This window comes from Dioscorea cayenensis, chromosome 8, assembly GCF_009730915.1.
Source record: "Dioscorea cayenensis subsp. rotundata cultivar TDr96_F1 chromosome 8, TDr96_F1_v2_PseudoChromosome.rev07_lg8_w22 25.fasta, whole genome shotgun sequence".
NCBI lineage: Eukaryota > Viridiplantae > Streptophyta > Magnoliopsida > Dioscoreales > Dioscoreaceae > Dioscorea > Dioscorea cayenensis.
In genome coordinates, this window is record NC_052478.1 from 4,364,869 (window position 1) to 4,381,404 (window position 16,536).

Below are 16,536 nucleotides of genomic sequence, written 5' to 3' on the forward strand. Positions count from 1 at the left end.
GTTTTTTTATTGTGCTTTAATGGTGATATGATTCTCTAAAGTTTGTTTTTTTCTGGAAGAAATGATTTATGTGTTGGTTTTTTAGTCAGGATGGATGAGTCAAAAAAGTTTTGTTCTTGAGATCGATCAATCACCAATGGATAGAAATAATATTGGATTGTTGTTAGATGTGCTCGAGTTGAAGGAAATCTCTGAATGAATTTTGAGTCTTATGCATGATGGGGCTATATGATCAGAGGATTTTGATGTTTCTTGGATTTATTGATAGTGATTTGGGATTTCCAGAAAAGATGTCTGTTATTCATGTTACAATTGATTAATTTCTTTCAAAATTTGCTGGCTTTTTAATAATGTAGTTTTCATGAAGTTATAAGTCAATACCAAGAGCTTGTAATTCAAGAGCTCCTGTTTGAAAATGTTTGTGCTTATTGATTTATTTTTAGGTTAATTTTGGGTCTAGATTGATGTTTTCTTTGTTTCTTTCACTTTCTTTTTATTTTTGTCTTTTTTGTGCTTGTGTGTACACGCACGTGTGTGTTTTCTTGGATACTGTTTCTGTTGTGTTGTTGTTGGATCAAGATGATGTTTCTTTTGGCCCAAGAAATATGGTTGCCAATTCTTGGATGGCGGGTCCATTGGAAAATTGCTCTAGTTTTGTTTATAAGTGCATTTTCTGTTGGAATGAAATTAATTTTGTGCAGTTGTAATGCAAGTTGATGATTTGATGTTTTCAGCATGTCATGGTTGCCTATTGCATCAAGTGTGAGTTTGTTTTAAGAGATTTTTTTGATTGACTTTTGGGGAACGAGGTAAGATTAGGTTAGGTTGGATGTTGCTATGATAACTTAGGGGTGACGTGATTCCTCAAACAAGATGGTTGCTATTTAGAATATTATCGCTGATAGTAATAGAATTTAATCTCATAATAATAACAAGAATTTAGTTCTTGTTAGTGAACTCTTCTTAAGGAGACTTTGAAACTATGCCCAGTGATATATAGCAGCCACCACCCTATAACTGAGCTAGTTAGAAATAACAGGAGATTCAAACTCATTGTAATATAATGAATGATAGGTTGCTAAATAACTTTCACTGAATGCGAATGTCACTGCTCTTGCAATCACTTTCAATGTGGTAAATTGCAATCTGATTTTCTTGATCTTATTGCAATTTTCCCTTAAGGATTCTCTCTGGCCATGCCGTGACGATTGCCTTGTTATACTCAGTTAGCCCATAGCACGTGATGTTAATTTCATACTCTATCGGCATGTAAATTCAACTGCAATTATTGAGAAATCTTATACTGTTCCATGAAGACTAACCTCCTGAAGAAAACCTTCATAAGATTAGCAGAATATATAGTATTTATGATTGCCAGGGCAAATCCAGTTTTGGGTATTCTGATGGCTACTTCTATTCAGTAGTGCTCACCGGCGAAAGAGATTCATTGTAACTTTGATCAGTCAACTACCTCGATGGAAAATAAGAAGAATAAGTCAGGTTCTGGTTCCAGTTCCGCAAGCAACCCTCCAACAACTGCTCCATTGGATCTAAATAAATCACTTATGATGCATCAAAGTTCCCCAGCTAATGTAAGCACTAGGCAGGACACAGCTTCCCTGCAATAATGAGAGTTTACTAAAGACAAGGGTAGGAATTAATGCCATTGATCTAGAAGATGGTCATCATCATGAAAGGTTGATGGCTTCTCGAGACAATCTAAGTGTTCCAGAGAGAACAATTCAGCAAACCAATGCTAGGCAGATTGAACGAGCATCTGGCGTCAACACCACATTAGATGGATTGCAATTCAGTGGCTTTCCTAGCCAACAGTTTGTTGAAAGTACAATGGGCCTACCATCAGGTAACATTCACAGTATATCTCAACACAACATTGATATGGTGGGTTCTGGGATATCAGCTGTGGGCCACCAACATTACTCTTTTATTCCAATGGCATCTCAAACTTCATCTTCGAGCTTTCATAACTCGCAAGATGGTAATGATTATATTGGTATAGGACATCAATTCCCTTTGGAATCAGAATCACAGTCTATGAGAACTCTTCAACAAACCATAGGAAATACCAGGGCAAGTTATGCATGCAGATTATAATAATTCCGGGGTGCATAATCACAATCTTCAAGGAGGCACAATTGATCCAAACTTCTTTCCGCCAATAGGTGGGCATTCTTCAAATGCCATGGACGACAGTACTCCATATTCGTTCTTCAACCAGAGTGGATTTCCTGGCAGTAATGATATAATGCAAAATGCTTTGCAAAGGATTGGTTTTCAAAGAACAGATGGTAGCAGGAATATCATCAGCAGCCATATGGATAGTGCAAACCAGTTTGAAGTCCAGGGTGAAAGATCTTCCTATCCTCAATTCGGAACTATTGGTATTGGACAGCAAGTGCCTGTAGAATCAGAATCAAGGAATCTATGGAGACTTCAACAAACTGCAGAAAACGCAAATCAATTTGGAGTTTACAATGAAAGATCTTTTGATCCTCAAGTGGGAACTGTTAATATTGCACCGAGAGTTCCCTTTGGACTTAGAATCAAGGAATATGAGAATTCTTCAACAGACAGTGGAAAACACTTGGCAAGCAAGGCATAATAGTCAGAATGATACCACTGCATCAAACTTATTTAACTTCAACCAAGGTGGATTTAATAGCAACAATGGTATAATGCTTGCTTCACAGGGACACCGTGATAGCAGGAATACTGTGACCAGTCATATAGGAGATGCACAACAATTTGATTTGCCAGGTGAAAGATATGGCATTCCCCCATTTGTTGCTAATACAACCTCAGGATTTAGGCAGAATATCCTGACAAGGCCCAATAATAATGATGGAAGTCTGCTGAACCTTGGACCTGTGACCAATGCTGCAGCTGGACACCAATCTTATGAGAATAATCAAGCTGGTAGAACATATGCTGATTGGAATCAGCTGAGGTCTGGGATTGGCAGTAGTGGAAGTATTCTGCCCTATTATTCTGGGGAAGGTCTTCATCATGTCAACATCAGAATGAATTCCACCCAGCCTGGTGGTTGGCAAAGACCATTTCTTCCCTACCAGGAGCCTGCACCTCAGGGCATCAATTCTGCCGACTTTAATTCTTTCGGTCAGTGGCAAGTGCCACCTATACAAGGAATTCCTCCCCCGCAACCTTTCTTATTAGGTAATCTTGTTTCACCTGCCAAGCCTTATGGCGTAGCTTTATGCCCTTCAATCATCGAACTAGTGTCAGATTGAAATATCTGAATCATAAAATGAATCCCCATTTAACGGAGAATTGGTTATAATATTAGGAATTAGAGCATAAGTTGACATCATCTTAAGTATGCTTTGTCCTTCCGCTTTACGAATGACCATTAGAATGGTAATTGTTCAATGATTACCGATGGTGTACAGGCCCAACGGTTTTAGGTGATTGTTTTGATTTTAGTTTTTTGGTTGTGATTATGTTTATGGGTTGGTTTATTAGGATGTATGGGATTCCTGCATAGAATTTCAGATTTATTCAAGGATGACAGTAGTGATGATCTATGCTTCAACATTATTAAATTTATACTGATCTTAATCCTACGAACTGACTTTATAAAGTTGAGATAAACCCCAGAGTTCATTCTTGCATATATATATATATATATATATTAAGCTCTTATTATGCCTTGAGCTACTCAAGCCTCAATTTACCTCCATGAACATAATGAGTATGCTTGAAAGTAATGTGTATGCTTGAGGTCATATATCTGATCATACTTTAAAATGTTTCATAACCTTGAATTTTATTTGTTTGTTATTGGTATCTGGCATTCCTGTTTATGTCAACAGGGATTTGCATCACCTCCTGTGACTTTTAAGTTTCATATTTTGAAAAGTAACTACAAATTGCCCAAAGCATCTTCCTAGTAGTACCAAAATATGCCACCTTATCTTTCTCCAATTTTCTGCTTCGTGATACTGCTATGCTTTATTTTTATTGTATCCCAGAAGCCTGCTCTGCAACTTCACATGTATATAACTGCATCCTTTGCAACTACATAGGTGATAGGTGTTTACCACTTTACCATATCATGTACCTGTCTTCCTGTTGGATGACCCATCTGTTTTTTCTGCTTCATAATCCCTTGCAGTTTCATCTGTTTCTTTACAAAATTCCCAGGAAATCTTCTGTCCCTTGAATTTGAATGGTTGTGACTGGGATTGATCACATGTTAAATAGTATCTCTTCATTTCTGACAAGAAATATTACAGTCCATGCTTGCTTTGAACTTCTCTATAGCTCATCCAGGCTTAATAGTGACTTTGTGAAAACTCCATTCTTTTTAATTATTTATGACTTTATACTCCACGTCAAATCCAGCAAGAATTTCACTTATTGTCTAATCCCCAATAAAGTAGTTTTCAGGAATTTTTTCCCTCTGTTTTTGCACAACTTCAAACTGGAAGTTATCTTTTCAACAATCTTGTAGGTCCAAATGGTAGCAACCATGTTCTCCAGACATCCTCCATTGGTAGTAGTGTCCCATGGGTCCAATCAAGTCTAACTAATCTTGCATCTCTAGTTCATAGCAGCAATGCAATTCCACCCACTCCATTTGCTAGTGGGCAGGATGCCCAAGCAGCAATTCCATTTGGTTCCAAGTTCGATGCTCAACGAGGTCCAGGAGCCAGAAATATTGGTGGTGTTCCAATTGCACAAGCACCTCCAGCTCAAGCAAACAAGAGAAAAAGTCCTTCTGGTCCACAGGAAGGCTTGGCTGCTGCCAGAGTAACTCGCAGTCGAGCTCAGAAGGACAAAGGTGGTGGTCCAAGTGTTGAACCTGGTTCTAGTAAACCTGTGGGTCTAGTTATCCTTGATAAAGGTTTGTACTGATTTCAGTAGCATATATACAATTCTTCTGATTTTTCATTTCTGGCCTTTCTATGAAGTAAATGGGCATATGTCGTCTGTCATTGTAGGTAAAGAAATTGCACCCAGCATAAATCGGAATACTGGACTGGTTACTGATTCAAATAAGTTGCCAAAAAAGCCAATCTTTAGTGCTCATGCAACTGACACCTTAAACATGTCAGAACTGCAGAATGCCTTAATTGCTTTCCAGGACCAAAGGAAGCTAACCCAGCAGCAGACAGATCTGATCCGGCAGTTCCAGAACCTGCTGCAGATGCGTCAGACACAACCGCAGCTGAAACCAGTTGACCACATCAAAGCTGGTTTGTTTCTAGATGCTCTTCATTGTGTTTCAATTCAAATTCTTGAATCTTTTATGCTTCGAGTTGAATCAATATACATGCTGCTCTCCTTGGTGCATCTTGTTCCTGCCCTCCTTAATGTCTAGAAATTGATATCCTTTATCCCATGAATCATGAAGATTTATACAGAATTAAGCACACCATGCGCACAGTGAAGTGTCACACGAGGCAATTTATCTTGAAATGTAAAATGAATGCAACCAACACTGCATACATAATATGTCATACAAAATAAATTGACTCTTTATTGTTTTTACTCAGTACAGTACTAACAAGAACATGCTTGTGATTGTGTTCATTTTCAGAAGATTTCTTTGCTGAATCTCCTGAATTATTCAGAGAGAGATGCCAACTATGCAAACTCGATCTTAAATTCAACCCAGACGGGTCAAGAAACTCCGACTCCGGTCCATCCGTTCATGCAGTCTTGCCCTGCGGCCATTGTTACCATTACAGCTGTTTGCTAGATATTTTTGGTCCTCTTCAACCAGGCGAGGATCCTACCTGCATCCAATGCCTTGAAGGTGGAGCAAATTCTGCCAACTGAATTAGTAACATTGACCAAAGGTTTTGATTGACATTTATCTAATGTTTTGTATTTTTTCTTATAACTCCATAACAAAAAAAAGGCTGTGCAAACTATTAGTGATAGGATCAGGGATCTATACTCAGCCATTATAATGTCAATGTTGCTCAATGTCTTTGTTCTTAGTAAATTATACCATGATATATAGTCTTATTCTTCCATTCTAAGTTTCTAACGATATGATGTGATTGAATGGGAAGAGATTGGCCATTCTATGGAGTTGATTGAAGATTATATGATTTTTTTTTTAACAAATACGATAAGAGCATGTGCACTGACCCGGAATTGCTCGTCCGGGCCATGTTCCCTCATTTGAGGACGGAATTTGGATTGGAAGCTCGCATTCATAATCGGGACTCATTACCACTATTGCATCCAATAGGATTTGAACTCGGCACTTGTACTTTCGGCACTAACGACTTTGACAGTGGAGTCAATGCTGCTAGGCTATGAGTCCTTTGGCAAAGAGGATATGATTTGGTGAACTGTGTTTGGAACCGTAAACAGCGCAAAGACCTTCTTCACTGTTAATAACTTGCATTCTTCTTTCGTGGTGATGTGCCATTATATCTTGCCTGTCGAATAAAGCAGAGCAGGTGATCAATCAGAGTATGATCTCTGAATCGCTTTCTTTGATCAGGAAAATGTTCTCTTTGTGTGTGCCAGTGTGTGTGTTTGACATTTTTGAAGTAACTGTGTGTTTGACATTGACATTGGTTATTTATTTCTGGGTAACCATTTATCAGCTCCAGGATGCATTGCAGAGATACTATTATTTGGTTAATTTAATATAGGCAATAAGTTTAGATTGCTTCCATTGGTTTAAACTTTTGAGTTGAATTGAATTCGATGTATTCGAGTCATGCGATGTAACTAAGGAAAAATAATAGCACTTGTTATAGTAATTACCTTCTCTGCACATGGATGATGGATCAATGGTTTGCTTTAAAAAAAAAAAAAAAAATCTTTGTTTGTTGAACTAATTGCTAGAAAGATATCTTGTTTGGGCATTGAAAATGGATCTCAATGAACATGTTTTCTTGTGTCTGGATCAAGAATGGAAGGAAGATATTTCAATGGATTTAAAAGATATTATAATTTTCCTTTTTTTTTTTTCCAAGGAGTGTGTTGGATTATGAGAAAACAGGGGAAAAAAGCTTTTCTTGTAAATGCAAATAAATTAGTTAAATAATTTATAGAACAAGAAAAAAAAACCCCACCAATTATATAATCTATTAATATTGAATTTCTTATATAAAATGTTTGTATTCTATTTTAAAAATAAATTTAAACCCTAATCTACACAAACAAGTAAGATAAATGTATAGATATTACAGCGTTGAACGCTTACCATGTGCATCCATCTCTAACACATGACTTATTTGTCCAGAAAAAACAAATTAATAATGTCATTGCATAAACAGGGTACCAATAATTGCCACTGTTTCACATCCCAACAAATTTTAATGTTTTAAAATAAAAAAAAAAATAAAAAAGGAGAAAAAAAAAAAATCACCTCTTTATCTCAATGACCATATCATCAACGTTATCAATGTGAGAAAACACCAAAAACTAACAAACTGTTTTCTGCATGTATACCCCTGCAAACTCTCATAATTTCATGTACAACCCTGCCATCTATGCGCTCATGGAGAGTACAGTCACACATACCGTAAATTTTTGTAAGTTATAAATAGCCTGTGAAATCTCAAAATTATACAAATAAAATATAAATAATAAATAGTTTTTTTTTGCCAAAAACAGTATAAATAAATAAATTTATGAGTTGTCGTACTAGGAAGAGTCCCTCCCTTCTTCTCTGGAGTCCTGTTTTTTATTTTCTCATATTTCACGACTAGTGAATCTGTTATATTTCTTTTTGTGATCCTGTTTGATTCAACTCTTTTGTTTTTTTTTTAAATATATTTATAATTTATTTTTTAATAAATAAATAAATAATTTTAATATCTTCAGAGATATTTATTTAATTATCCATACCCACAGGGGCATTTATGTAAAAAAAAAAGAATAAAATAAATAAAATTATGAAATTTTACCAGGGTCGAATGAGAGATAGAAAACCAACAAAACATACCGGCCCTCAAGACTCCAAGAAAAACAATGAACTCGTGAATATCGAGCTCTCTTTTTCTCTCTCTCTCTGATTACCAGTCCTCTCCCTCTTCCTTTCTCCAAGCCCTTTCCTCAAATTCACTCTTTTAGGTCTCCAATCTTCTCCTTTTTTCTCCTTTTTTTTTTTTCTTGGATTCCTTATTGATTACTTGTTTCTTGGTGATGGATTCAATAGGAGTAAAGCAAGGGAAGGCGGAGGAGAAGGAGATGGAGGGCTTCTCTCCATCCTCTCCCCCTCGGATCTTTTGGAACTCCCGCAAGAGATCTGGTAAGCAACTCTCCATCTCAATTTCGAGGTTTTTTGAGGGGGTTTCTGAGAGATTTCAAAGAGAGAGAGAGAGAGAGAGAGGGAGAGGATGATCGGTATCCAAGGGTATTGACCGGCTATTGCCGGTTGCTTTCTGTGCAGTCTGCTTGTTTCTCTTGCTTAACCGGCACGTTGCGGTCTTTTTCTTGGAGTTTTGGGAATATTCCCGTCTTGCTCGCATTTTTTATTTTTTTTTGCGTTTTAGTCCCTGTTTGTAGCTGATATTAGCCGGCTCCTCAAGAAATATTTCTATTTGTTGATATTTGCTCGTTTTTGAAGAAAATTTCCTATTTGTTAATTTCCAAATGGTTGTGTGCAGGGCTGTTAATTGATGAAGTTATTTGTGAGATGCTTTAGCTTTAGCTTAACTTTTGTTTGTGACAAAAGATTGAGTTCAGTCGAATATATATATATATATATATATATGTATATGTAACATATTGAGTGTATTATATAGTTTGTATTGTTTATTTTATAGAACAAAAAGCAAGCTACATGGAGCCTGATATGAGTTTTTGAAAATAAATTAACTTTATTTTAATTTTGAGCTAAATAGCTCAAGCTTTTGAAATTAAAATTGAGCCAAGCTTGAACAAATTGTTTTGAGCTAATTTTGAGATCGAGCTACTCAATTTTGAACCAAGTTCAAGGTTGTCCCCAGCTCAAGCAAACTCAGTTCATTTGCAGCGTTGGTAGTGTGTTTTGCTGTTTTAAAGTTTAAGATTTTTGATAGGATTGAATTTTTTGAAATATTAATTTGAATGTAGAATGTGTATTAGGTGATTCTATGTAAAGTAGAAACCTAAACCTGTGTGCGCTTGTGTAAAAAAATGCACTTTTTGCATTGTTTCGTTATTAGTGTTGGTGAAACCCATCATGCTCATTTGTAAGTTGCAGGTTTTTTTTTCTTTTTAATGAAATTACACAGGTTGATGTAAGTTAGATTATCTTATGCATCATAAAATTATTGACATAATGCCTAACTGGATTCATGATGTGTGTTGTAGCAATGTTCTAGTAGAGTGAAACGTGTTTGTGATATTCGAGGATGGTTATTTGACAAGATTGAGGCCATTTATAGCCAAAGTTAGAGATTCTTCTTATTGTCTTCAGCTTTAAAAGATGGTCTTGCCTCTAATTTCAGCAGTAATAGCAAGACATTATGATCCCTAAGGTTATATTCATAGTATCCTTCTCTGGGTCAGTAATTTCAGGATGCCTCTTAACAAAAGTATATGATAATCCCATGCCTTAAATCAATGCAATGCTTCAAAACCTAGTTCTAATTTAGGATAGCACATAGGAAAGAACTTTGTAGCTCTTTTGAATGCATTTGCAAATACAACTCGAGGGTTGAATTAAACCTGTTTGTCAGAGATTGAGATTAGTTTAGCAGTACCTTATGCTTGCTTAGGATATGTTATGTAGTTTGAACTAATCTAACACAGAAGGTTTTTTGAAAATCAGGGCCAAGTAGCAAAGTCAATTCAAGGAATTTCTTTTCTTTAGTAAAATTCGGAGAATTATCTTAATAATGAAGCAGTTTGTAAATGAAGTAACTTATGCCAAGGCAAATTTATCTCAAGTTACTTCCAAGATTTCTCTTGGCCCAGCACATATTATCAATATTAGATCCTTCCCATTTGATTCGGTCTTGTATTATAACAGAGAAGTTCTTGATTCCTGAGCTCAAGTAATTCTAGTTGGAAAAAGAAAACTATCCTCTGATGTATTCCTCTTTTTATTTAGTTTTAAGTGATTGAATGACCGAAAGAAAGTCTTTGTCTAAACTCTTAGGAGCTAACCAACTAACAATATTTTCAGCCAGTACAAGGAGCTTGGAGAATGTACTGAAAGTGGAATTGGAAAAGACAGCGACCCATGAACCAAGTGATGTACCTATGAATGGGGATGAAGTGCCACCAACTTCTGCAGATGAAACTCCAATTGGTGAAAAAGACAATGCTGCCCTCTCTGAACGACGGAAAGCCCTGTTTGAACCATTGGACCCTATCGGCAGTGGCCCAATTGGAAGGCGCATCCCAGCTGAAGACTTGCTCCCCCCACCAGACTTTGAATCTGCATCCTACCCAAAAGGATGGTTGGTTGGGAAGAAGAGAAAGCTTGTGAATGTTGATGTGGTTGAGAGCATGCGGAGAATCGCTGTCCAAGAGATGAACCGAAAGGTTTAACATAATTTTATTTTCCATAGTGAATTAAATGTTTGCTTTTTACTAGCTATCTTATAAGTCAATATAGCACTAACTGCTCAAATATTAAGTAGTTACTATAAACCTCAAACAAGCAATTTAGTGCCCACCTTTACTTGATAATAATTTCACAGACCAAAGCCTGCATATGGTTTTGAGGCCGGATGTCAATTTAACAGCCACTGATGATAAGTCTGACAGATTTTCCTTACTAGTGTCTTCAAAGATTTTTTTAGCTTCTTGTTTTGCTGTCGGGCTTATTACCTTTATGCAGGATCGGGAAATTGATGGACTTAATGAACAATTAGCAGAGGACTCACGCTGCCTTGAACACCTCCAGATGCAGCTGTTGCAGGAGCGCAGCAAGCGGACGGATGTGGAGAGGGAGAATTCAATGCTCCATGAGCAGATCTCAATGCTGATGAACATGTTGGAGGAAACTGAACCCCCAGTAGATGTGGAGGTTGCTTCTGAGGATTCTTGATTGCCTCCATCTTATTATGTTCATATTATGCCCTATGAGTGCAATGTGTTCTTTTCCTTTCGTGCTTTGCCCAATACAGTGAATACACAGGAAATGTTAGTATTGTATCCCTTGGAGATGATGCTTTTGTTTTCAATGTGTAATTATTTCATAACCTTTATTTATGTTTTTATACTTTATATCAAACCATCAATATATAAAAGAAATCATTTATTATTGTGTGTATAACTCTATAATTTTCAGCTTTTGAAATTGTGATCAAGAGTCTCCCTCTTGTGATGCTAAATTTGTGTTTGATAAGATATTGTTGAATATTTGCGAGCAATATGTACACAAATACTTCAGGTAATTGGTTAAACTTCTCTAATTACAGATAATTCAGGCAATATGTACGCAATATGTACACAAATTCATGAAAACCTGGTTCACAAAATTTAGTCAGCAGACTTAATTCGAGAAGCAACAGATAATGACAGAAACAGTAATGTTTCTTTTTCTAAAATGTCAAAAACTATGAGCAGTAATCAGCATCATTTCTCTCAGGAATTGAAATATGAAATCTGAAAAACAAGCGAACATAATTTTCCAATTTTGCTTGACTTGAAAGAAACTGAATGAATGTTTGATATCCATGGAAGAAATAAGAGACTCCAACTGACTGCTTTTTTAGAGTAACAAATCTACATATATACACACAGAACAACATCAGCAACGCAACAAAACCATGAATGAGCTTGAGGTGGGCCATATTGGTCCTTCAAAACAGCCATTTTGTAAATCTACATATATACATATACCGATCAGTAATAATAGGACTTCGATACAATCATTGACAGACAGAACATTGATCTGTTTTGTAAAACTCAACATGGAAACAGAAGTCAAGCTATTGGGCTTGATTCTCAGTCTTCTTCGGATATATTGAATAAGAACTGCGGCATTGATGCAATCCGAGGAAGATGCAGTAATAAATCTCCAAAAGACTCTTTTCTTGATATACTTTGTTGCTTGGCTTCAGATCTTTCAGCCTGTGGAGTTGCATGTGGTCCATCCTCATCCAAGGATTCGTGGCTGCCGCCGCTTGTCTGAAAATTTTGAGCCGTGGGACCATCCTTCTGAAGCAGACAACAAAGAGAATTGACCCTCGACATGAGCGAGAGTTCATCAGAGGCGGAAGAACCCTGGGTGTCGCTAAGAAGATATTGGGTTAACTCTTCCAGCATGCCTTTGCTTGGCAAGCTAATTCCCGGGTCACCTGAAATCATCTGCTCAGAAATGCACTGCTCCAAGTGATTTGCTAAATCCCTCATGGACATGGATGGATTTAATCCTGGGACTTTCAGCTGGTCCCACCGGAACCGATCCTTTAAGTCATCTGGTTCACTACAAGCATTATCTTCGATTGCCCGAGTATCCATCACTGGGAAGATGATGAACCACAAGTTTTAGTTTCTTATGGATAAGATTATTAAGATAAAGTGAAATAATTAAATAAACTTTCACGGAGTTGAAAAAGAACAAATATTTGCAGCGTATCAGGTGCGACAAGATGCCAGATGAAACGGTTTCCAAATTAAATTTGTGCACTCTGATGTGGACTTTTTAAAAGGAAAGTTCTTCCTTTGCTATTAAAGATTGCAACCGCAGGATACTATTACCATATAAAAGACTCCAGTAGACAAAAAACTTTTTGTTGTGGCGAATAAATATGTGCCTCAATCATGTATAAATATAATAGTGCCAAGTACTACCAAATCATTTATTTCTGCCTGAGATAAGAGAAACCTGAGCATTGACAGGCTTGTCATAAGGCTGAAAATTTAGGGTTACAAGATTACCTGAGCTAGGTGAAGGAGTTTCTCTTGCCTCACGGTCAGGTGCTCTAACAGATAGATCCCTTGATTTGCTCTTATTTGACGTTGATGGTGCATCAGAAGGGGATCCAGGTTCGTGGAATCCTGAGAAGGTGGGCTTGACATCATCATCCATATTATCAAAAGAATGACGTTTACTGTCATCTGGATCCTCGAAAACGGAACACCGAGGTTCAAAATAAGGAGATTCAATGGTAATTTCAGCCTTTTGGCTCAGTGAGTACAATCGAGGATCACATTGGATAAGCTTTTCAAAATGTTTGCCAAGCAGGCCTTGCGGACACTGTAGAAAATGCCTCCTGCAGGAAGGATTGTCAACAGCATCATGGTTGAATAAAAAGTAAAGAGTGGATAAAGAAATTAATGATTTTCGTCAGGATCCATGAGGCTTGATATGCTGGTCAATGGAAATAGTTACTATTTACCAAAGAAAAAGGCAATTTTTGAAAGAGAGTTGATAACAGAACTCAATAGCCATCATAAAAAGAAATCTCAGTATCTATTTACATAAGGGCTAGTACATAGGAAAATGATGGCTGTACTTGTACAGGGTAACATTCACTTAAAGGCTAACAACCATACTCAAGAGCCTTCCGACGGAAAAAAAATGAATGATTAATAAGAAAAGAAATCAAAGTGATTATCCTCATCAAACCAAGTTTATATCAGCTGTCAAACAGTTTAGAACTAGAGGTCTAAATCATAAATAGATGTTCACAATTGTATGATCAACACCTAACGCAATCCATTTTGCAAAAGATTGCAGGCAGAAAATGACTAATAAATCAAGTTAAGAAAGGAGAGATTGGTCTGGTGAAGAAAAGCAGAACATGAGTCTGTTAATAATTAAAGCAAGGGACAAAACTATACAAAGACTAAAGAGATGTAGATGTTAGGGTAGAATATTAGCAGCAACTCAAGATTAGCTCTCTTTGAATTCACTGATTACTTAGGTATGATAGAAAACTCTTTAAAACCGTGAAAGTCCATAAAAACATAAGCACATGACAACAACAATAAAAGTACTCTTGAATTGAGGGATCTTAGAGGGGAAAAAATTAACACAGAAAGTTGTAATATTTTGTCCAGTTATGGGAATGAAGATGGATAGGCAAATCATCGAATGTGCATAACTAAGATTTACTGTTACTTTTCTTCCATAAGTTTCTGTTATTTTCCTTCCATCATTTTTTTTTTTTACTTTCTTTAATTTGTCTTTACTCAATTTCCATCAGTCCAAACACAGCCTGAAAGTAATGCCCTTACCTATGTATACTTGCTTGTCCACCAGTAAAATCTGAAGTAGCCTGCCACAAGGTATGTTTCCTGGGTTGGGGGTTCGTCTCTCTGAAAAAGAGAGGTTGCCTAGCCAGCTGCACAAACAAGTAATAGAGATGATATGCACAGGAATAATGAAGGAACCTCATCGCTATGGAAACAACACCTTACCACAACATCCAAAGTGCCAGTCCCATTGTCAGGACAAGATGCTTTCAGAGCTGTTATATCTGACCACTGAATTTCAATCTTGCTCTTTAGACCACCTTCCAGAACTTCCCAAACAAGTTTGTGTTTTGCGTAATAGCACTTTGCTACTAAATCACCTTCATATCTTGAAACACACTGTTTACAAACTGACTTCATTCAATCATACTGTAAATACCAGTTAGTCAAGGAAAAACAAAACAAACAGATTTAACAATTATAATCAATCCATCAGGCATTAAACAAGATTTTAAACCCATCAAATCGCTCAATGACCATAACAAGTATTTATAACTTAATTACGTATTTCAGGATTTGCTTCCAAAGGCACTGTGTTTAGCCTATACTTAGTTAGACTCCGGTATTTAGATAGCTTTGGTTCATGTGTTTCAAAGCTAAGGAGAAAAGAAGAGAAAACCTAATTACAAACAAGAGTTCATCATGCCGCAACATGACAAATCATTATAGGCCACAATCAAACAGAACTACTATATACCTCCCAACTCCCGATCCTCAACAAAGAAGCAGGAAAGTTTGAAGCCTTCAACTTGTCAGTAATAGCTGATGCAGCAGTAGACTTAAGGTCCTTCTTTTTCCCAGATTCAAGACTCGCACAACTTGAAATGCATGTCGAAGCCGTAGAATTCGCTTGAGAAAGTCTCATTTGAATCAGATCCAGTAAAGAAGGGCTTTTTCTCAAACGTAATCCTAATGGACTAGGCTCATTGAGTACATTATAGGACACGGCCTCTGATGGGACATTATCAGCAGCACCTTCACTCCACTGCAGTTGAGTATAATACAGATAAAACAAAGAGGAAAGAAGTCAGAAACATTCTTCATACGAAACAAAAAAGCCAACTTTGTAACAGCATGGAAGTTGAATATAATATTGATCGAATTCAGTATCTTAACAATTAAAATACTTAATACTCCTAAAAAAGAATGTCCAGCTATACCAAACCTATACGCAGTTCAAGAGTAATCCAGGGAATCTAAAACTTTAATAGGTTTCAAATGTACATGAAATTAACCAAGAAAAAAAAGTCTAAAAGAGAGAAAGATCCTAAAGTGGCAGGAGATCCGTGTGCAAGATCTGAAACGAAACCATAATAAAAATGAAATGATTCGGAGAAAAAGAGAAGCCGCATCTAACAGTTGAGTAATAACGAGAAGGAAAAATACACACGTCTAAACACAGGTGAAAAAAAAATCAGCAATCGCTTCCACAGTACACATTAAACTGGCCAGCTCTTCATGTGTATCCATCCAACGAATGAAATTCGAGAAATTTTCGCTGATCAATTCAAACCGAATAAAGTTCCTTTGATTTAATACCCACTTTTACTGGGCAAGAAAAAGAGCACGGTTCTGGATTTATACATCATAAAGTCAAAATTTAACAGAAAAATTAGACTTTCATAACACACTGCAAAATATTTTCCCAAAACTAAAGTCTGCCCTACGAGATCAAAGAACAGCGCAGCCATTTGCAGCCCCCAATACCTCATCAAATCCATCAAACACCAATCAAACCATAACAAAACACCAACTTGATGCAAAACCCTAATTTAGGATCCAAAACAGAGATCAACATCCAAAAGTCAAAGGGGGAAAAAGAGTTCCTACAAAACCAATCTCCGCCAAATCCAATAAGACAATCAAGAGAGAGAGATCCACCTGCCGGGAAGCCCCAACGAGCTTAGATCTCTTGCTAAGAGGTCCATGCTCCTCCTCCAAATGGTCCTCCACCTCCATCTTCACCGCCATCGGCTTCGCCCCCATCGCCTTCACGACCGATAGTGATTCCGGCCTCATCTCCCCCGTATTCGGCATCCTAACCATCGAAATCCACAAGCCAGACAGCTCAATCCAAAGATTCCCAGAAACCCTAACCCTAATTCTCGGATACAAAGAAGCTAAGAAGAAGACGCGAGGAATCCGCGAGATGATGAGAAGGTAGCTGGAAAAATAGAAGAATATTATAACATGTTATACTTAGACGTAATTTTGAGAAACTCGGGGGGATTTGAGAAATTTCTCCGACAAAGACACGTGTCTATATCTAACAAGAGCACGTGGACATATAGATTGATGGCTTGGATTGCGAGCCGGCTTTCCTTTGTTCTATGTTTGACCGGGGGTTTATCCATTTTGGAATTACGTGGAATTTTTTAAAAT

The 16,536-nt window shown here is 37.0% G+C and overlaps 3 protein-coding genes across 3 annotated transcripts; 2 read left to right on the forward strand and 1 right to left on the reverse strand.

The window, feature by feature from the left end:
- Nucleotides 1-2,049: 2,049 nt before the first annotated feature.
- LOC120266515 lies at nt 2,050-6,021 on the forward strand. The gene is made up of 4 exons (XM_039274154.1): nt 2,050-3,195; nt 4,493-4,885; nt 4,983-5,237; nt 5,582-6,021. The coding sequence occupies exons 1-4, from the start codon at nt 2,496-2,498 to the stop codon at nt 5,821-5,823; spliced, it is 1,590 nt and encodes a 529-aa protein (XP_039130088.1). The 5' UTR covers nt 2,050-2,495; the 3' UTR covers nt 5,824-6,021.
- A 1,893-nt stretch (nt 6,022-7,914) lies between these two features.
- On the forward strand, nt 7,915-11,212 carry LOC120267498 (protein HEADING DATE REPRESSOR 1). The gene is made up of 4 exons (XM_039275172.1): nt 7,915-8,085; nt 8,171-8,263; nt 10,127-10,488; nt 10,787-11,212. The coding sequence occupies exons 2-4, from the start codon at nt 8,203-8,205 to the stop codon at nt 10,994-10,996; spliced, it is 633 nt and encodes a 210-aa protein (XP_039131106.1). The 5' UTR covers nt 7,915-8,085; nt 8,171-8,202; the 3' UTR covers nt 10,997-11,212.
- Nucleotides 11,213-11,642: 430 nt separating this feature from the next.
- On the reverse strand, nt 11,643-16,324 carry LOC120266941. Its single transcript, XM_039274601.1, has 6 exons — nt 16,036-16,324; nt 14,852-15,139; nt 14,320-14,493; nt 14,137-14,243; nt 12,835-13,169; nt 11,643-12,416 (listed from the first exon to the last, which is right to left on the reverse strand). Exons 1-6 carry the CDS (start codon nt 16,198-16,200, stop codon nt 11,899-11,901), a joined length of 1,587 nt encoding a protein of 528 aa, XP_039130535.1. The 5' UTR covers nt 16,201-16,324; the 3' UTR covers nt 11,643-11,898.
- Between the last annotated feature and the right edge of the window lie 212 nt (nt 16,325-16,536).

Bases quoted from the DNA above. Each gene is read 5' to 3' on its own strand.
- LOC120267498 (XM_039275172.1), top strand. From the start codon at position 8,203: ATGGAGGGCTTCTCTCCATCCTCTCCCCCTCGGATCTTTTGGAACTCC. The intron at 8,264-10,126 runs GTAAGCAACTCT...CAATATTTTCAG, and splicing joins GAACTCCCGCAAGAGATCTG to CCAGTACAAGGAGCTTGGAG. The intron at 10,489-10,786 runs GTTTAACATAAT...ACCTTTATGCAG, and splicing joins TCCAAGAGATGAACCGAAAG to GATCGGGAAATTGATGGACT.
- LOC120266515 (XM_039274154.1), top strand. From the start codon at position 2,496: ATGAAAGATCTTTTGATCCTCAAGTGGGAACTGTTAATATTGCACCGA. The intron at 4,886-4,982 runs GTTTGTACTGAT...CTGTCATTGTAG, and splicing joins TCTAGTTATCCTTGATAAAG to GTAAAGAAATTGCACCCAGC. The intron at 5,238-5,581 runs GTTTGTTTCTAG...GTTCATTTTCAG, and splicing joins AGTTGACCACATCAAAGCTG to AAGATTTCTTTGCTGAATCT.
- LOC120266941 (XM_039274601.1), bottom strand. From the start codon at position 16,200: ATGGTTAGGATGCCGAATACGGGGGAGATGAGGCCGGAATCACTATCG. The intron at 14,494-14,851 runs GTATATAGTAGT...GTTTGTAAACAG, and splicing joins TGAGGATCGGGAGTTGGGAG to TGTGTTTCAAGATATGAAGG. The intron at 12,417-12,834 runs GTAATCTTGTAA...TCATCTTCCCAG, and splicing joins AACTCCTTCACCTAGCTCAG to TGATGGATACTCGGGCAATC.